The following is a 21,108-nucleotide window of genomic DNA, read 5'->3' on the forward strand; positions in this document are numbered from 1 at the left end:
GCTCAGGCTCTGGTGGTCAGTGCTGTAACCTGTGATCACCATTACCAGCCGAATAGGTACAGCCAGCTTCCTGGAAAGCCCTGTGAGCAAGCAGCCCAGGTATGAGAACCCACATGTGTTTTGGGACCAGGCTCCCTTTAGGATCTGGAAGTACACCCTGATGTACACAGGGAGACCCCGAGGGAAGGATGGATTTGCGTCTCCATCTTTTTCATGCACTCTGGGGCATATGCTTGTCTGCTTGGAGGGCAGGCAGCAATATGTACATGGTTGGTTTTTATTTATTTTGACCAAGCATCCACTGTACCCCAGTTAATTAGGCCTGATTAATTTGAGTCCCTTGTATGTATGGTCCTTGATCCCAGGCTGGCAAACTATGGAACTGTCAGGGTTTTCCTGTGGAACTTCCTCTGGCCCTGCCAATGTGAATATGTGGAAGAGCATGAGGGTGCCACACAAAGCAGCTTCGGGGTAGGGGTCTGCGGTAGAACCAGAGTGCTTACATCTGCTATGCCTGCTACACTTGCCCACACCTGCTACACCAGCCCACACCTGCCATGCCTGCACCAGCCCACACCTGCCCATATCTGCTACACCAGCCCACACCTGCCCATACCTGCTACACCAGCCCACACCTGCCCATATCTGCTACACCAGCCCACACCTGCCCATACCTGCTACACCAGCCCACACCTGCCCATATCTGCTACACCAGCCCACACCTGCCCATACCTGCTACACCAGCCCACACCTGCCATGCCTGCCTGCACCAGCCCACACCTGCCATGCCTGCCTGCACCAGCCCACACCTGCCCATACCTGCTACACCAGCCCACACCTGCCATGCCTGCCTGCACCAGCCCACACCTGCCATGCCTGCCTGCACCAGCCCACACCTGCCATGCCTGCCTGCACCAGCCCACACCTGCCCATATCTGCTACACCAGCCCACACCTGCCCATACCTGCTACACCAGCCCACACCTGCCCATATCTGCTACACCAGCCCACACCTGCCATGCCTGCCTGCACCAGCCCACACCTGCCATACCTGCCTGCACCAGCCCACATCTGCCCATATCCGCTACACCAGCCGACACCTGCCATGCCTGCCTGCACCAGCTAACACTCACAGGAAGGGCCACCTCATGTGGCTCACAAGGTACACTTTATATCGATTCAGAATGTGATCAAGCTCTCTAGGAGCTTTCAGTTTTTCTTTATGAGGAATAGTGATCAGATCTCAGTATTTCTTAAGGATGAAACCTTTAGAGCAATTTTATTTTAGACAGAGGTAACTAAAATATTAAAAGTAAGTAGATAAAGATTACAAAGATAAAAATATAAAGATAAGATATGGGTTTTGGAGAGATGGGCGATGGGCAGAGCACAGCCCCAGGAGCTCGCAGACCAGAGGAAGAGGACCGCCCCTCAGAGAGAGGCTTCTGCAGGTACCAAGCACTTGCCCGCTGTGGGCTAGGCGCTGTGCTAGGCACACAGGACACAGCACGAAGGAGACCGAGGCCGGCCCAGCGTGGTGTGGGTGGCTGGACCTGTGTGGGGAGACGAGGTCTGGCAGCAAGGCAGTGCCTACAATGAGGAGAGAGGAGGGAAGCAGGAGCTGAGGGAAGACCCAGGTGTCAGAAAGGACCCAGCGGTGTAACAGCTTGGTGTGCAGAGCTGATTTCTTTAATAAAGGGCAGGAGCAGAGTTTCTAGAAGGGAGATACAGTCACCAAAGACAGATGAAGTGCATAAAAGAAACATTACTGAACGTCCTGTCCCCGGAAGATGTCCCTGTCCAACATCAGGACCCTGCCAGGACTTGACTCTGGACAGGGCACTGGGAACTGAGCAGGCGGGAGGAAAATGAAGTAGGGAGTTTGGGAGTGAAACAGTAAGGGCATCAGAGCAGCAGCAGGGGTGGCCTTAGCCTGACAGGAGGAAACTCGAATATGCCTAGACTTTCTAAATTTATGTACAGATTTAAAAAAAATTTAGTTACTAAATCCCATAGGCTTCAAACAATGGTCAAGACAACAAAGAATTTGTTGAAACTTAAAATGCGATTTTTCTGTTAATTTTGAGGATACGGTGGTCTGAGCATCTCCACAGTCCACTTTTGTCTCTACTTCACTTTTTTCTCCTTGTTGAGATTAGAGTTAGTTGTTTTCTCTCAACAAAAACAGGAGTGAGTGGACGTGGTGGGGAGCAAAGAGGAAATAAGTGCTTAGATCAGGAAATATGGGTTTCATGGTGCTGACCTTTCACACTGGGGGGAGCTGCTGCTGAATTCTGGAAATTTCCTGTGAATTCTGGAGACCTCAGCCTAACAAGGCTGACATAGTTCACTAGCACTATTTCTGAAAATAACTTGTCAATATTCGGTTTGTGAACACTTAGGAAGGGGAACTGAAAGATTCCTTGGGGTCACTGTAGCCTTGCCAGAAACTATCTACTGGTTAACTCAGCTGCTGGTTGAAGGATATGCAGGCACAGGATGTTATGTGGGTTTGGCAAAGTCTATATGACACCCTTTGGAATAAGAAGGAAAAGTGCATCCAGGTGTAATTCTTATATTGATTAGAGGATTATGACAGAAAAGAATGAGGAGAGAAGTTTCTGGTAATGGCAGAGTAATTTATATTAGACCAACCTTCCCACACACAATGGTAAGTTGGGCAAAACATAAAGTGCGCTGGAGAACAACCTCGGGCAGGAAGATGGGAGGGAATCGACATTTGGAAGAAGGGAGGAGCATAAGGTGAGTTTCCATCTAATTGTAACTTTATCACATGGGAGGCTCCAGTCACGCCTACCGTGAGAAGCTAAAAGGCACACAGAAAAAAAATAAAGGCACATAGAAACCCACACCCTTATTGGCTTAAAAAAACAATCAGAATTGGGGTCAACCATAAAACTGGAATGTGAGGAAATATTGGAAGAGAGAGAGTCACTGAGGGAGAGCTCAAATTTTGAGTGTGAACCCTGCCCTGATCTCTGGTGGACCCTGCACACTTCATGTGGTGGGGACGGGCAGGCTTTAAGGAGTGGACCAAAGCAAAAGTACTGAGCAGAGATTCTAGTGGCTGCCCACCATGGGGGAGAGTTTAGACTCTGAATTGAACAAAGATTACAGTAAGGAGGGAGGGAGGGAAGGAGGGGAAAGAAACAAACAGTAATACTCTTAGGAGGAACATAATGGAATCCAGAGTCTCTACAGTGGGTTATTCCATTGGATAACGTTGTATTGAGGCAGGATAGTAAGAGGCTAGAGAGAAATTCCTTGACAAGTGGAATTAGGGAAACTGAGACAAAATAAACAGGGCCAAACAATTTGAGCAATTTATAGTCACCTAATGACACTTAGGAGCAAATGGTTTACACGTTCCAGACCATCCTGGAACAGAACGGCCTCCATTTTCAGTCCTTCAATGACGTTCTTTAAAAATGAAACTAACCAGAAAATAACCCGACTCCTCTCTATGCACATTTTGATGAATCAACGTATTGAATGACACACCTGAAAAGCTAGTAAGTATTCTGTTGAGACCTCCCCTAAGATTCTGGCTGGCCAAAGAAAGATAAAAAGGCTCAAGACAAAGGATTCGCTAGAGCATGCCCATGCCTTGTACCTTTGCTGTTTTTCTCCTAAACTCTAAAGGACCCCACGAGATTTGCAACCAGGGGAGCAGTGGGCAGCCTCAGCTTGACCTGGGCTTACCCCCTGAACCTGTTTTAAGGCCCCCTTTTCTCTGAATTTCTCCTATTGCTTCTTGTACCTTAAGCCTTTCCTTTGTTTCACTGTCGTAAGCATTAATAAACATGCTCACAAAATCACCTGGACTTCTCTTGTGAAATCTGTCCTGCATGAAGTCAGGAACCTACACAGTACCAGCAGGCACTAGCCAGACCTGCTCTGGGTCCAGTTCCTGTCCGGTAACAGTATGTCCAAGATACAAAAAAAGTGCTAGACATAAGAAGAAACAGGAAAACTTGACCTATACTCAAAAAGCAAATAATGGAAACCAACCTGACATGATCCAGATGTTGAAATTATCAGCAAAGTCTTTAGAGCAGCCATTAAAACTATGCTCAAGCCCAGCCAGGCATGGCTCAGCAGTTGAGCGTCGACCTAGAATCCAGGCGATCGGGGTTCGATTCCCAGTCAGGGCACATGCCCGGGTTGCGGGCTCGATCAATGACTCCCTCATCATTGATGTTTCTATCTCTCTCTCTCTCTCCCTCTCCCTCCCTCTCTCTGAGATCAATAAAGATATATTTAAAAAAAAACACACAAACCAACTATGCTCAAGTGTATAAAGAAAAATAGTTTTTAATGAATAAACAAATAGAAAATTTTAGTAAAGAAAGAAAAATGAACTAAATTTAAATTCTAGAACTGAAAAATATAAACTCTAAAATGAGAAATTTGCTGAAGAGGTAAAAAGCAGATTAAAGATAGCTGAGGAAGATCAATGTATTTGAAGATAGGTCGATATAAGTTATCTAACTCAAGTAACAGAGGAAAGAAGATCTAAAACAATGAACAGTAATTACAAATGTGTGTCCACTTATATAAAAAGGCCTAACTTTCACTGAAGTCCCAGAAGGAGAGAATAAGACGGAAAAAATATTTGAAGGAAAAATTACAAATTTCCCAAATTTAGCGAAAGACATATATTTACACATTCAAGAAGATCAGTATGAATACAGTGAAAATGTCTATGAACATAATCAGCAAACTACTGAGAAACAAATATAAAGAGAAAATCAGGGAGCAAGGGAGGGGGGTTACAGAGAGCACATGTGCTCCAGAGACCTGCAGAGCATCTGAGTCCTCACCTGAGCAATGACTAGGGCATGCGTGTGAGGAAAGCACCCGAGGCCAGGGAAAAGCCATCAGACGGGCAGGTGGAACAATCCCCAAGGCTGAGCATACAGGCCAAGAGTAGTTCACGCCCCGCCAGCCGAAGTGGGAAGACCTGCCACCCACAAGACACCAAGAGAGCTCTCAGACGGCATTGCCTTGGTAGTGGCGTGAAACTGGCCCTAGGCTCATGGCTGTTCTGGACCCCCTGACAAAGATAAAATACAGCTGCACAAGGGTCAAACTGTTTCCAAGTAACTTACCCTCATCTCAGAACAAAGCTCAACAATATTTAAAAGAACACACACACACACTCTCCATCACTCAACAACCTAAAACACAATGTTTGGAATCCAATAAAAAATTACCTAGCATGCAAAGAAGCAGAAAAATATGAGCCACAATAAAGAATTAATCTATAGAAACAGATCCGGAGTTGACACAGGAGACAAGGGTTTTACAATAGCTTTTATAAATATACTTCATGTGCTCAAGAAGGTACAGGGAAGGGTAAGCATAATAAAGACAGACATGGAAGATGAAGGGAAAGAACCGATTCAGACTCTCAGGGGTGAAAACTGTATCAGCTGGGAAACATGGGCGATACAAGATCAGAGAAGGGAGATTGGTGAACCTGAAGCAACAGCAAAAGCAACTGCCCAAAATGAGAAAGAGCAAGAAAACCTGGGAAAAAGAGAGAGAGAAGAGATTCAGCTGAGCCAGGGGACAACATATACAAGTATCTGGAGTTCCAGAAGGAGAGCAAAAGGAATAGAAGGGGACTTCCTACAGAGCGAGAGAAAACTCGGGCAGATCATACATCTGATCAAGGAAATGCATCTAGAACACAGACCGCAATCAACAATAAGATGACACCCGGTAAAATGATGGTAAAGGATTTGAATAGTCACAGGGGATGTGCGGACAGCCAGCGAGTCATTACTTAGTCGTTAAGAAAGTGGACATTAAAATCACAATGAGATACCACTGCCCACCCACCAGGACGGCTGAATTAACAGACTGATCATACTAAATGTTGCTGAAGATGAGGGAACACACTAGTGTGGGCTGTGAGCTAAATTCGCTGCTTACGCGGAATGCCATTTTTATTTGTAAAAACAATTGAAAGATTAACTGTGGTTATTCAGACTTGAGTATGTGGCAGGCATTTTCTCAAAAAATGAACAAAGCGAAACTGTCACTTTAAGGGGAATAGAACCTGACAGTATTTTTGCTAAGGATAAAATGTGAGTTTTCAAAAAGTTAGAATTTCAGAAACCTTATGTACTGGCCACCATGAGCTACACATCTTCACAACACTTAAAGACTTTTCTGATGAGATTGGTGGTGAATTAACAAATGAGATTTAAAAAATATGAATAATGAAATATGTTAACATTTGCCTAACTCGGTGAACCAATATTTTGCAAATGACCAATATGATTTTACAAAATCATGTATGTGTAAAAGATCCAAGATAGCCCTAGCTGGTCTGCTCAGTGGTTAGAGCGTCGGCCTGCAGACTGAAGGGTCCCAGGTTCCAGCCAAGGGAACATACCTCAGTTGTAGGCTCAATTCCTGGCCCCTGTCAGGGCGTGTGCAGGAGGCAGCCAATCGAAGTTTCTCCCTCCCTCCCTCCCTCCCTCCCTCCCTCCCTCCCTCCCTCCCTCCCTCCCTCCCTCCCTCCCTCTCTCCCTCCCTCTCTCTCCCCCCTGCCTTCCACTCTCTCTGAAAAACAATGGAAAAATATTCTCAGGTGAGGATTAAAAAAAAAAAAAAAATCCAAGATAGACCAATGGGTCAAATGCAGCAGAGTACAAAAAGTACACTGGTAGGGTTTCAGATTTCTCCCTGCAACTAACTTTTATGAAATAGCACTTGTTGGTGTAGTATCAAAGAAGATCTACAAATATCCAAGAAGGCTATTGAATACCTCTCCCGTTCTGACCTACAGATTGGTGTGAAGCTGCATTTTCTTTATATATTTCAATTAAAACAACCTATTTTACCAAATTGAATGCAAAAGCAGAAATGGAGAATCCAGCTGTCTTGTAAAGCAATACTACTTTTCTCACTAAACTTCTTTGTTTTGGAAAACATATTTTTTTTTGTAATCCTCACCTGAGGATATTTTTTCCATTGATTTTTACAGAGAGTGGAAGGGAGGGATGAAGGGGAAGAGAGAGAGAGAGAGAGAAACATCAATGTGAGAGAGACACACTGATCAGTTGCCTCCTGCACTTGCCCCAACCGGGATGGAGATTGAACATCATGTAACCCAGGTACGTGCCCTTGATTGAGAATTGAACCTGCAGTCCTTTGGTGTCGGGCCGACACTCCAACCACTAAGCCACACCGGCCAGGGCATGGGGAAAAAAGACTTTTTTAATCCTCACCCGAGGATATTTTTTCATTGCTTTTCAGAGAGTGGAAGGGGGGGTGGGGAGAGGGAGAGGGAGAGAGAGAGAGACAGAGGGAGAGAAACATCGATGTGAGAGAGACACATCAGTTGCACCTGCCCTGACTAGAGACGGGGATCGAGCTTGCAACTGAGATACCTGCCCTTGGCCAGAATCGAACCCGGGACCCATTAGTCTACAGGTCAATGCTCTAACTACTGAGCCAAACTGGCTAGGGCACAATATATATATATTTTAAATATATCTTTATTGATTTCAGAGAGAGGAAAGGAGAGGGAGAGAGACAGAAACATCAATGATGACAGAGTCATTGATCGAGCCCGCAACCCAGGCATGTGCCCTGACCGGGAATCGAACCCCAATTGCCTGGATCCTAGGTCGACACTCAACCGCTGAGCCACGCTCGGCCGGGCGCAAAAAATATTTTTAATGGAAATATTATTTATGTTAAGATATAGTGGGCTATTTTATTTTTAAGCAAATTAACAAATATTTTACAAATTTATTATTTTTATGTCTAATACAATTAATATTGGTAGATATAATCCACATAAATAGGGTACTCAATAGCTTTCCTAGGACAAAGGGGTCCTGAGACCAAAATGTTTGAGAAGCACTGTTAAACTGAATTATCAGGAACCTTCCACAGAGAAACCTCCAAACTAGGTAGGTTCACTTATGCATTCTGACTGCTAAGGAGGAAATGACACAAGTCTTACATAAACTCTTTCATAAAGTACAGGAGATGGGCAGGCTTCCCAGTGTTTGATAAGACTAGAATAACCCTGATACGAATCATGGAAAAGACAATGCAAAAAGAAAATAAAGGAAAGTTGGGTTGTTCTTAGAAAGTTAAATACACTCACCCTAGGACCCAGCAATTTAACGCCCAGGTGTCTACTCAGGTGTTAGCAATCTAAGGGGTGAAGGGACAGGATGTCTGCACCTCTCAAACTGGCTCCAAAAAATACCCATTTCACGTATACAATAGAAATCAAAAAGCATACATATAGAATGAATAAATAAATAGGGCAAAATGTTAAAAACTGGTGAATCTGGTAAAGGAAACACTTGGGTTCTATTATTCTTGTACCTTCTCAGTTTGAAATTATTTCAAAATAAAAAAGGCTAAAAAAATAAAAAACAAAATAAAAGCAGGAGAGGTGCCTCCTCCATGGTGAGCTCCTAACTCCTGCGGGCTGAGGGTGCGGCTGCTACAGGCGGGTCCCACCCTGGGAAGCTGAGCCACCCTTTCTCCCGAACCCTCACCATCTGGAACTCCTCCATCTGCCGGTAGTGCTCCACCAGGAAGCCATAGACGTCCCCGATGCGAATGGTGCTGTCCAAGTCTGGCTCCTCCAGGAGCAGCTCGCACTGCTTGACTGACTCCTTGGGGTCCTCGCTGTATGTCCTGCCAAGAGCAGAGACAGCTTGAGCCCGAACCCAGGACATGGGCTAGGTGTCAGAGGTTACAGCAGGCCCTCTGCCCCAGAAGGAGCTCACAGAAACTGAGGGACAAGTCTTTTGTGAAGGAAATTCTCATGAATTAAAATAGTTCATTAATGAGTTAATTCATAAATTCATTTATTCATTTAACAAAAACTCACTGGTTGCTCAGAGTGCCAGTATTGCGCTACAGTGAAGGTTTGTCAGCCCTAGTCCCTGCCCAGGAAACAGTCTAGCGGGACAGTGCGATGCAGAGGTGGACTCGCTGAGGAGGTTGAGGAAGGGGTTGGCATGAACAAAGGCCTGCGCAGCGACACATTTGCAGTTTGTGGGAGAGTAGCAAGTGGAATGTGAGTGAGGACAGAACCAGGAGGGCCTCATGAGCCTTCCCAGAGCAGGACTTGGCTCAGGGTGGTGGGCTGGAGCTTCCAGGGGCTCAGCTCCCACTTCTGGAGGACCAGCTGGCCCGTTCCTGCTGAGCCCTGACTTGGCCACCCCCGACCGACCACTCTCTGGCCCTTGTGAGTCCCCTCCACCCCATCCAGAATGTCCTGCCCTGTGGCTGCACGGTCCTTGCTGCCCATCTCCTCCCTTCTCCCTCCTGTATCTCAGACTCAGCAGATACTCCAGAACTTACACACCCGAGGGGGGAGTGCCCTTTAAAGAGCCCCACTTTGCACAACAGTGTTCGGAATGTTTGGAACCCTTTCAAAAGCCTGTTCTCAGATAAGGAAAATGCTTTCATTGGTTAGACAGAGCCGAGCTGCTGCTTACACAGTGGGCTCCCGGAAAAGCGGAATGAGTTGCCAATAAATAAGAACTGGTGTCATGTACAAATTTAGATTTGTGGCCTCTCTTAAACAGAGAAAATGTGCTGCCCAAGCCTTACCACAGGCCCTGAGCCTGGGGAGGAGCATGTGTTCCTTCGCTCGGAACCATCCTGCTCGACCCTTATGCACAGATGAGCAAGTCCCAGGCTCCCCTCCAACACTCTGTTCAGACCCAAATTTGCCATTCCTCCCCATCCCCCTATGAGATTTCTCTCTCAGTGGTCTCTGGCTGCTTCTGGAACAATCTTTCCAAGAACATGCCCAAGTTCTAAGGGGACCACCCCAAGAGGAACTCAAACATGAATGAAGCCACAGCAATGCCCCTCGTGTTCCCGTCTAGGTTTCCTGGGAGTTCCTCTGGCGAATGTTCCCTGGAAATGGAACCTAGGTCTGGTCCTTGGCAGTGAGGGGGAGCCAGAGAGTCACGAGGCACAAGCAGGAGCCTGGGCAGCTCCACAAGGCTTCCCTGGGCCCGAGATGCAGCTTGCCCGCCTCCCACCCTTCCGTGGGAACGCACCTGCGGATCTGAATGAACCGCTTCACCAGCGTCATCTTGCTCTGAAGCTGCGCCAGCTTGGTCTCCTGGTCCAGGGGGCTCTTGGCCTTGGCCTTGGACAAGCACTTGTAGGCCTCAGTTAGTGCCCCGTGGGCCTTGTCATAGTTCTGGTATTCACTGATCTCCACCTAGGCAGACGAGACTGTCAGGACCCACGGGCCAATGACCCTCCCCGGGGCCCCCAGGCTGTGGTTGGTAGGGGCTGTACCTGTGCACAGGCATCATAAAAACTGGCCAGCAGGTCCAAGGCCCGCCCCTTGGTGTAGAAGCTGATGATGTTCTTCATGGTCTCCGGCTCTTTCCGCCAGTCCAGGGACTGTAGGTAGTTGGCTGCCATGATGTAGATTTCCTTTTGCCTCGAGACACCCGCGAAGAACACAATTTTCTCTGTGTCCCCAGACTTGAGCAGCGCTCTCATGGCCTAGATGGAGAAGGGGCCAGGGCCAGGCGAGGAGATCTCAGACCATGTCATCTCATACCTTGGCATGTCACTGTCCTGCTACAGCAGACGCCGCCTGCTGGGTCCATGACAGCAGTGAGCTCAAGGATCTGGGATCCCTCGGGCCCCCTTCAGAACCCAGACTGGGGAAGCTCACCCCTGTCGGGTTAAACTCAGGACCGTGCCCTGGGCACGCGTTCCTGACAGGCAGTGCCAGCCACTGCTCCGGCTGCTCACCTTGAGCTTGTTACCGGCCTGCGTGTACTTCTTAGTGGCCAGGTGGTAGTTGCCCTGGCGCATGCAGCAGTTGGCAATCTGTTCCAGCAGCTCGCGCCGAGACTCTTCTGACAGGTCTGTGCAGTCCTTGGACACGGTCATCTTTTCAGCCATTTCCTCGGTGATGGTCATGTTCTGCTCCAGACAAAGCTGCAGGGCTTCCTGATACTAGGAAGGTGCCACAGACACTGAGATGGGGCAGTTACCCCCCCCCACCACCACCTCCTCAGAGGAAGCCCGGGCCAGGCTCAGTGGTGGCATGTGACTTTCTTTCACGCTATTAACATTCTGGAATGCAATGAAGGAAATGCGGAGCTCAAAAGAATCTTATATTTGTTGCGGGGGAAAAAGGAAATCAGAAATTAATTTTCTTTTATAATTCTTCTGAAAATTTTAAATCGAAGGGTTTAATTAATTAATTTTCTTAAAAAATTTAAGAAAAGCCGGGCCAGGCGTGGCTCAGCCGTTGAGTGTTGACCTAGGACCCAGGCGATCGAGGTTCGATTCCCAGTCAGGGCACATGCCTGGGTTGCGGGCTCCATCCCCAGTCGAGGGCGTGCAGGAGGCAGCTGATCAATGACTCTCTCATCATTGATGTTTCTATCTCTCTATCCCTCTCCTTTCCTCTCTCTGAAATCAATAAAGATATATTTTTAAAAATAAAAATTAAATAAATAAAAATTTAAGAAAAAATTCATATTTTTCACATAGAAATGTGTCTTGGGGAAAAAAAGAATTATATCTTGGAGATATTTCCATTTCATAAAGAGGAACAGCACCTTCTTTTTGACAGCTGCATAGTATTTCACTCTACTGAGAACCACCACTTATTTAACTTGTCCTGCTGACAAACACAGAGGTGCATTATCTTTTGCTGGTATGGCCTTTTTGCTTAAGCTACTCTCATTTGTATAAACGTGTTATTAGGATAATTTCTGAGGACAGGAAGTGCTGGATCAAGGGAGACGTAATTTTACTTGGGACAGGCACTGCCTGCTATATTTCCACCCACAGCCTGAGTATGTTTGTTTCCCATGGGTTTTCCAACCTTTTCACCTTTACTAGCCTAACTCATGAAAAATGGAATCTCCTTGAGTTTTGATCTGTATTTATCTTATTATCAGTGATACTGAGTATCCATCCATATTCTTTGTTCTTTCCTTTTGAGTTTTTGGTAACTTTTTTTTTAATATGTCTTTATTGATTTCAGAGAGAGGAAGGGAAGGGGGGAGAGAGAGAGAGAGAGAGAGAGAGAAACATCAATGATGAGAGAGTCATTGATTGGCTGCCTCCTGCACGTCCCCTGTCGGGGGTGAGCCTGCAACTCGGACATTGCCCTGACCAGGAATCGAACCCCGATCTCCTGGATCCTAGGTCAATGCTCAACCGCTGAGCCATGCTGGCCGGGCTTGGTAACTCTCTTACAGGTTTATGCATACTCTATACATATGAAGAAAATTAGCTTTTTGCGATATAGGTAGGATATATTTTTCCCCATTTTATTATTTATCTTTGCTTTGTTATGGTGTTTTCTCCATGTGCTATTTTCAAATTTGCATTTGGTCGCATTGACCAGTCTTTCCCACTATGGCTTTCGTGTTTAAATCAGAGAGAATGCCTTCCCTCCTTTAAGACCGCATGCCACCTCATGGCTTCTGGTGGAACTACTGCTATTCACAGACACTCTTAAATCTTCCACCCATCAGGAATGTGCTCCGAAGTAGGGATGAGTAGGATGTAACTTTGTTTTTAACAGTGGCTACTTGATTGTATCCACTCCATTTACTGAAAAGCTCATCTTTTCTCCATGGTTATGAATGCTCCTAAATCTCATACTAAATGTGCATATATATATGACTCTACTTTTGAATTTTCTAATATTTCCCACTGATCTGTAGCCATGACCAAGCACCAGACCCCGATTATTCTAGCTTTGACATGCTTTATGACCTGGGAGATTCAATCACCTCTTACTAGCTTTCTTTTCCAGATGTTTTCTGGCTATTCCAGTTTATCTGCTTTTCACTGTGAAACTACAGAACCCACTTATCTAGCTGGAGAAAGCCTTGCAGTGTTCTTCCTGGGGTAGGATTAAGTCTGAGGCTGCCTTAGGGAGGATGAGATGTACATCTATTGGGTCTTTCTAGAACTTGATGGGTGCCTTTTCATTTGTTGAAAAATTTCTTGATCACTCAGTAGTGAGAGACAAGACTTTTAATTGGCTAGGCAGGCCTTGGCTGGGTAGCTCAGCTGGTTAGAGTGTCAAGGTTGCAGATTCAATCCTCGGTCAGGGCACAAACAAGAATCAATCAACGAATGCACAAATGGGTGGAACAACAAATTGGTGTTTCTCTCTCTCTCTCCCTTCCTTTCTCTCTGCCTCTCTCTCTCTAAAATCAATTTAGAAAACTTGAATAGGCTAAATTTGTATGATTAACAATTTTCTATATCTCCATTCAGTTTCTATCAAGGGGACTCTTTCTACTAAAAAAAAGTACTATATATACCCACGAGGATGGCTACTATCAATTTTCTATTAACTAGAAAATATCAAGTGTTGGTGAGGATGGGGGAAATTGGGACCCTAGTGCACTATTGGTGGGAATGTAAAATAGTGCAGCAACTGTGAAAAACAGTATGGCAGTTCCTCAAAAAATTAAAACAGTTACCATATGATTTGGCAATTCCATTTCTGGGTAAATACCCAAAAGAACTGAAAGCAGGGTCTTGGAGAGATATTTGTACACTGACGTTCACAGTAGTACTCACAACAGTCAAAAGGCGGAAACAACCCAAGTGTCCAGCTATGGGGTGAACTGATAGACAAAATGTGAAATATTATTCAGTCTTAAGTAGGAAGGAAATTCTGGCACATGCTACAACGTGGATGAACCTCAAGGACATTAAGCTCAGTGAAATAAGCCAGTCGCAGAAGGACAAACACTGTATGATTCCGCTTATATGAGGTTCCTAGAGCAGTCAATTCATAGAGACAGAAAGTAAAATGGAGGGTGTCGTGGCTGGGGAAGGGGGCAGTTGTTTAATGGGGACAAGATGCAAAGATGAAGAGTTCTAGAGGTTGATTGCATGAAAATGTGAATGCATTTAATGCTGCTGTATTGTATACTTGAAAAACAGCTAAGATGGTAAATTTTAAATTTTGTTATGTGTACTTTATCACACACACAAACAAGATGAGTGGGGCTCCCTAGTTATAATTTGAAGACACAGGTGAAATGGGCAGTGAGTCCACACTTGGGTTGGCTATATGAGGTGAGCTTATCTCAGCCCCTTCACCCAGACAGGCCGCAGCCAAAGCCTCCCTCATGAAATTGTAATCATGAGACAATGAAGCCGTGTTCACTGTGTTTATGGAAACAGTGCCCGAGTGTGTGCCTGGCGGGGACCCCGCCAACCCCATACCTTCTTGGCGGCCAGCAGCAGTTCCACTGCCTTCTCGTACTGACTGTGCTCAAGGAAGAAGTCTGAGCAGCGGGCCAGGAGGGCAGGGTCCGACTTCTCATCCAGGTCCTCCGCGATGAGCTGTAGGGCTGCGAACTGCTGGGTGGCAAAGGCCAGCTCCAGGGCCTTAGAGAAGTGGCCAGCCTGTGGACAGCAGGGGAACTCTAAGCAGCTGCCCGAATCCTGGACCCCAAGACTGCTTGAGTGGTCCCCTCGAACACAGGCAAGTCCCCCTGGTCCTGGGAGCCTTGTGCTGTACCCTTCCAGGTCCAGGGCAGGGCAGCCCCCCACCTTGTGGTACAGCATGACCGCCCTGTCCATCTGCTCGCCCTTCTCCTCGTAGTAGCATGCCGCCTCAATCATGTCCTCGGGGGAGCTCAGCAGGGCCAAGTTCATGAGCTGGTCATCCAGGCCGTTCTCCTGCAGGAAGGGAGGGCAGTGCTCAGTGGTTCCTGCTCAGGTCTGTGAACGATGCTGTGGGGGGCCCACCTCCTCCGTCTGACACAGGCCAATCCATGATTGTGGTTTCTAACAAGTGCCATGCCTTACTGGGTTTGTGTACCAGAATTTTCAGAGGTTTCCTTTTTCCCCTATTATATCGAACATTGTGGGAACTAGTTTATATGGGGCCTTTCCACATTTTGAATTTTTTAGAAGCGAGGCCCTGGGTTGGAACATTTTTATGGATGCAGACTGTCTAGTAGCTTCCTGTGAAAGGCTTACTGTCTACAACGCCATAAGCAGTGAGCCAGCCTCAGTGTGGGCTCAGGAGCCCTGGGGACATCACAGTGAGGACTCTTTACAAACACCATCGGGGAGGACAAGAGGAGGGAAGGAGAGGCAGAGATGCATGTGGCAGGCAGAGAGAGGCCTGAGTGTAGAGAACGGTCCAGGTGGGAGATGTGATGCTCATGATCCGATCCTCTAACTCTTCTGTTTGGAACTCTCTTAGCAGATTGTGGGAAACAACGATGAAGCACCGCTTTCCACCCGTCTGGGTTGAGCCAGCAGAGGTGGTGGGCCCCCGCCCGCCGTGCTGTGGTGCAGGCGGCCACCTACCTTGCACAGACGGATGGCGTTGTTGAAGGCCTGAGCCCGCGCGTAGAAGTGCACCGCCTGCCTCACCTCCTCCTGGCTTTCGTACTGCCGGGCCAAGTGATAGGACGCAGCCCAGTTTCCTGTCTCATTAGCTATTTCGGCAGCCTAGAAAAACATCAGAGAGACCCGGGGGAGTCTGTCTCCAGTTCACACCCCACAACGGGCTAACTCTTGGATTGCACCTACCTTCTGAATGTTGCCCTGGAAGCAGTGAATGCGGACCAGGGAGAAGTAGTCCTGTGCTAGCTCATAGTAGCGCAGCGCGGCGTCCATCTCTGCCTGGCTTTCCAGGTACTGGGCCCACCACTTCCACAGGGTTCTGCGAGTAGCCACAAGCTATCTCTCAGGTCCCACTCCCACTGGAAATGAGCCCCTGGGTCCCAAATGCCACCCTCAGAGTGCACTTCCCATGACCAGCAGCCATGAGACCTGGACAAGGGTAAGGTCCCTGTGGTCTGAAGGAACCTCATCCAGAGGAAAAGCCCCCACCCTGACCCCCACCACCCAGCATCCTGGGATCTGGCTCTGAGGGACCAAGAGGATGCTTCACATTCTCACATGTAAAGCTCTGGAAGGAGGTCCCCCAAGCAGCCCTCAGCCCCTATATGCAAACCCAGCCTCCCTATGCCAAGGCCCCTTGCCCAGTGGGGGACACTCACTTGTCTTTCATCTTATTGATGTAGAGCTCCAGGGATTGCAGGTCCTCAGAGAGCATCCTTGGCACCTCAAAGCGGTGGGTGTCTGACTTCTCGTAGCTGCAAGAGGAGAGAAGGAGCAGCTAGTTCCCACTGTCTCAGCCGTATTGTGTGTGGAGACAGGCCTGAGCCTTGCTCCCTGCCTATAGCTCTGTGGCCTGTGGACCGGCTGTTGGGAGGCAGTGGGGCTTCCTGGCAGCTTGTGGGCCTGTCCTGGAGAGGGCTCAGCTGTGGCTGCGCCCCCAGGCACCACCACCAGCACTGCCATATGTGGCACCATGCTGGTCTGGGGCTGTGGCAACACTACTAGCTGACCCCAGGTTTCTTAACATGCCCAGAACCCAGAGGCAGCCAGGAAAAGCACTGGCTCTGTCTCTGAGGTTCTCTTAAAGCAACAACTCAAACTCCCCTTGAAAGACACCTACTGAGGTCACCACCTGCCCTAAGAAGGTGCTTCAGTCTAGAATCTTCCTCTGAGAACCTCAATGCCACCTCACTGGGGCAGAGAAAAAAGCAAGAAGCAACCAGGGTCTGTCCCAGAGTGAGTCCAGAGAGGCCCCTCGCTCACTAGCTAAGGGCCAGCGTGCAGTCGGCGCTGGCCTCCAGGTGCCTGGCGTAGTTGTAGTAGGTGGTGCGCAGGTGGACACGGTCGTGGAGTTCAGCGACTTCTATGGCTTTTTGCCACTGGTCAGAGGCCTGGTAGAGCTTGTTGAGAAGGTCATAGCGCTTGCATTTCTTGTACAGCTGCTCAGCCTCCTCCTGGAGAAGAGAGTGCATGTCATGTGGTCACTGTTCTGCCACCACATGATCCAACAGACACTGCACGTGCCACCAACCAGCCCATGACAAAGATGCATAACACCCCAAGGACAGACGAACACTTCAGGATGTGTTCTCAGATGTGTGAGATGAGTGCCACATGCTGATGCGGCATCCCCGTCTCCAGGAAGAGCTGACCCCACCTGTGTCAAGTGAGGATGTCCCTGCATTCCACGAGGGAGGAGACCCCACCTGCTGCAACACCCTCAGAGCAGCCTGCGCTCACCCCCACAGACCAGGGGCCAAGGGCTAACCACTGAGGTGTACTCAGTTCCTCCATGTAGCAGACACATGGGTGCCCTCCAGCCCTCCTCTCACAGGGTCTGCCCCTCCAGCCCAACACGGCTGCAGGCCATCTGAACTGCCCTGGCCACACCCCACCCTGCCCGGCAACTCAGCTTCTGCTTCCTGGGGTATGATGGGCCATGAGTTCCATGTACATGCAGAGGACACACAGACCACCTGGTGGAGGGGAGAGAGGCCTTGGGGGCTCCTCGTGGACCTTGCCCCCCTCTTGGCTTAAGCTAGTTTAAGAGGGTTTGTGTTCCTTGTAACCAAATGGCCCAGACAAGAATATACTGTGGCCTTCCCTCTTAGGTTGGCTGAGCAGGCCCCCCAGGAAAGCCAGCAGTGGCCCTGCCTCCACGGCCAGGTCCTCTGCCCCAGAGCCCAGGTGGCAAAGGAGCAAGGAGCACCCTCTCAGCGGCAGGCCCAGCCGTCCACTGTCTGACTCACCAGCATGCCCAGCTGTATGGCCAGCATAGCCACACGGGCCTCCAGCTCTGGTTCCTGCTCTGCCTCCCGCAGTGCTCGGGCTCCACGTGCGTGACCCATGTTGCCCAAGCACACCTTGGCGACGTCTAGCCGCTGGGTCTTCACACACATGCGCGCCATGTTCTCCCAGACGGCCTCACTGCAGTAGAGGACATGGCATCTCCATTAGCTTCCAGCCCCCCAACATCGAGCCGCATCTTGACCAATGCCAGACAGTGCAGGCCACAACATGACCCTTCAGGGACGCCACATGTACCATCAACCAGCCCATGACAAAGAGGCATAACACACTGGGACAGATGAACACTTCAGGATGTGTTCTCAGACATGTAAGATGAGTGCCACATGCCGATGTGGCATCCCCATGGACAGGCATGGTCACCAGGGGGGCATGTGGGAGTTGAATGGGCTCCACCCACAGAAAACATGGCAAGCCAGGGACCACATACCCCCCAGAAGAAACCATGTGTCCCCTGGGTCCCGTGGCTGGTGCACGACCTCTCATGGCACCTGCTCCCGGCCCTGGGACCCCTGTTCTTACACCAGGCTCCCTCCCACAGCCCTAGGATTCCTGCATTTCCCCTGCATTCAACAGGATGGAGTCCCATTAAGTGAGAAGGGCCTTCTCACATGGCTCCTTCCTGTCTCATTAGGTCCCTTTGCTCAGCAAAACACTGGCTTCTCTTTGCCACACCCACCACACCCACAGTGGGGGTCAAGGACAGCCCCTCCTGTCTCCTGTCCCAGAGCTGAGTGGAGGCGAGGGTCTGGGGGCCTAGAGAATGAGCGAGCTGCGGAGTAGGAGGGAAGAGCTGCCCCTGCAGGTTCCCAGGACGCCTGCACTCGCCCACCCCCATGAGCCTCGCAGTATTATCGGGCACACGGCTGGGTTCAGGGGCACAGATTCTTCCTACTCATTGTAAGGTTTCTAGAGTGTTCACTCCCTCTGACACTGACCTGAGGCTCCTGCCCCACTCCCTGGCAGGTCCCAGGCTCAGTGTGAGCCTAGAAACGGTCTCAGACTCTGGACAGCCACCCTGCAGGGATGATGGAGCGCCACCAAACTCAATCAAGTGTCCTGGCAGAGGCTGCCTGAAAGGATACTCTGGCCCTTCCATTTGGGCAGTCCTCAAGCCCACTGGCCCTGGCCCTTCCTACCCTGAGCTCAGACGCAGGCCTTTCCCAAACATCTGTGTGAGCTCCACCCACGAAGGCAAAGGAAACAAATGCACTCACTGCATCATCTCCCACGGCCCCAGAATTCCCATCCAAATGGATGTCTTCCTATCATAAAACCTGCAGCCCGTGCACATTCGCACATGCTTATACACACGTGTATCTGCACACACATGTGCATGCACTCCAACACTTAGGCACAGGTACGGACAACCACATGCTCATGCACACACATACCCTTGTAAACAAACTCACACACACATGACCCTTGGACTCCTGCTCTCGAATCCCCAGCTGCTCCTCTGAGATGCTCCCTTCAAATGAAGCCTGGCTTTAGCTAGGGCAGCCCCTGGAGTAGGTGGGCCGGGGCCGCTGCTTCCCACCTGGGCTCAGCTGAGCAGCAGAAGAGACTCAGGGGCCTCCACTCATAGGCTCAGGACCAGCTGCCTCTGAGAGGCGCAGCCAAGGCCCTGGCGAGGGAGGGTACATGCAGGGCCCAGCTTGGAGCCTTGGTGCTGTGGGCATTTTCCTAATAGCCTTGCCTGAGAGCAGCCCGAGGATGGCTGAGGGAAGGGGGCATATTGTGAGAGGACAGAGCTGGTGGGGCCCAGACCCCCTGAGCCATGGCTGAGAGCAGGGTGTGGGGGACCTGGGGGGCTCTGTGATAAATGGGCAACTTTCATGTCAGGTTTCCTGACATGGACATAACTGGGGTGAAAACAGCTCCTGAGATGGGAAACACCAGGACTGACCAAGGCTGGGCATTTGTCCAGTGGGGATGGGCCTCACTGTGGGTATCTGTGGTCCAAACACTGCACATCTAGGTGCCCTTTCCTGCAAGCAAACATATATTTTTGTATGTTTTGGCTTTACCTAGGTCCTGCTGGAACTTTAAAAAATTTGCTGGATATGGCTACTGAAGGATGGCCAAAAGCGCAGGGGTGACGGCGCCAGGCAGCCATGGCCTGTACAAGACAACGCCTGGTGAGAGGGGCCTCTTGGAGCTCAATCCCCATTGATAACCTCACAAGGGGGCTTCCCACAGCACTGAGGTGCACGGACCAGTAAGTAATTTCTGGGACATAAGCCACTGGTAGAGTTTTCAAAGCGTCAAAGCCACCACACAAGTCTACTCCTCTCCTTCAGAACTCAAATGGCCAGGTCCTGACAGAGCAGAAGCCGTAGAAGCCTGTCAGCTCCCGGGCTGCAGCTCCATCTCTTGCCTGGGCCAGCAGTGCTGCAGTGACATCCAAGTCAGGCCCCTGCTGCCCCTTCTCTATCCAGTGGCTCAGGCAAGAAATCACCTTCTCTGTACCAAACTTCCCTCCTTACAATAAGCAGAAAGTTGGAGCTTGTCTTTCCCTCACCCTCATGTGCCAGCTGGAATGCACGCAGAGGCACCAGGGGTGAAAGCCAGGGGTCTAGAAACATATCCGTATGCAGCCTGGACACCGCTCCTACTAGGTGGGGCTTCCTGGAACCCTGAGGGTCTCGGGGGCAGACTTGGACCCAGTGAACAAGGCTTTCCAAAATGCTGCTGGTTCTAGAAATGACAGCTAGTAGGAGCACTGAGGCCTGGGTCGAACCTGGAATCTCAAAGCAGACACTGTTCACATCCACACCTTCTAGTCACCTGTATACCAACTTCTCGCTTTCCACTACAGAACTGATGAAAGTTGTCACTGCTCCTCAGAGACTTCTCATTCCCCTTTAAACATGCCTCGGGCCCGGCCGGGAGTGGCTCAGTGGTTGAGCATCGACCTAGGATCCAGGAGATTGGGGTTCGATTCCCGGTCAGGGCACATGCCCGGGTTGCGGGCTACAGCAGATCAATGACTCTCTCATCATTGATGTTTCTACCTCTCTCTCTCCCTCTCTCTGAAATCAATAAACATATATTAAAAATAAATAAATAAACATGCCTCGGTGCTTTCAAGGTTCGGCCCCAGAATAGGTGTGGGCAGCCTGGGCACTGGGTAGTAGTCTGGGGTTTGGGGTCACCCGGCCTTCCCAGGCCCACTATGCAAAACGCTGGTTAGGCATGGGGCTTTTAAAGCTCTTTCCAAAAGATTTCATATGACTGGAACCTCCTTTAAAATACTCTGTGCCAAGGGTGTGGGAGACCAGGGTGAGGGTGATAATCGCTGAGGGTGACCTCCTGTCTCCTTGTCCTCTCCCTTCCCCTGCCGTGTCTTGAAACCATCTGCATCCAATTAAAGTGGAAAGCAGCCTGAACAAGCAGAGAAACC

The 21,108-nt window shown here is 49.4% G+C and overlaps 1 protein-coding gene across 4 annotated transcripts in view; it reads right to left on the reverse strand.

Moving 5' to 3' along the window:
- Positions 1-21,108, reverse strand: part of IFT140 (intraflagellar transport 140) — an 88,333-nt gene that overhangs the window by 978 nt on the left and 66,247 nt on the right. For 3 of the 4 annotated variants that reach the window (XM_081133512.1, XM_081133513.1, XM_081133514.1), the window contains exons 19-28: positions 17,645-17,822; positions 16,659-16,849; positions 16,055-16,150; positions 15,582-15,714; positions 15,357-15,500; positions 14,259-14,717; positions 10,797-11,003; positions 10,329-10,541; positions 10,082-10,248; positions 8,558-8,699 (exon numbers count right to left, since the gene is read on the reverse strand). In XM_081133512.1, coding sequence (XP_080989638.1) covers positions 8,558-8,699; positions 10,082-10,248; positions 10,329-10,541; positions 10,797-11,003; positions 14,259-14,717; positions 15,357-15,500; positions 15,582-15,714; positions 16,055-16,150; positions 16,659-16,849; positions 17,645-17,822 — 1,930 coding nt within the window. The remainder of the gene's footprint in view (positions 1-8,557; positions 8,700-10,081; positions 10,249-10,328; positions 10,542-10,796; positions 11,004-14,258; positions 14,718-15,356; positions 15,501-15,581; positions 15,715-16,054; positions 16,151-16,658; positions 16,850-17,644; positions 17,823-21,108) is intronic. The other variant, XM_081133515.1, reaches the window with a different exon arrangement.

Source organism: Miniopterus schreibersii, assembly GCF_964146895.1.
Source record: "Miniopterus schreibersii genome assembly, chromosome: 3".
NCBI classification, from domain to species: domain Eukaryota; kingdom Metazoa; phylum Chordata; class Mammalia; order Chiroptera; family Miniopteridae; genus Miniopterus; species Miniopterus schreibersii.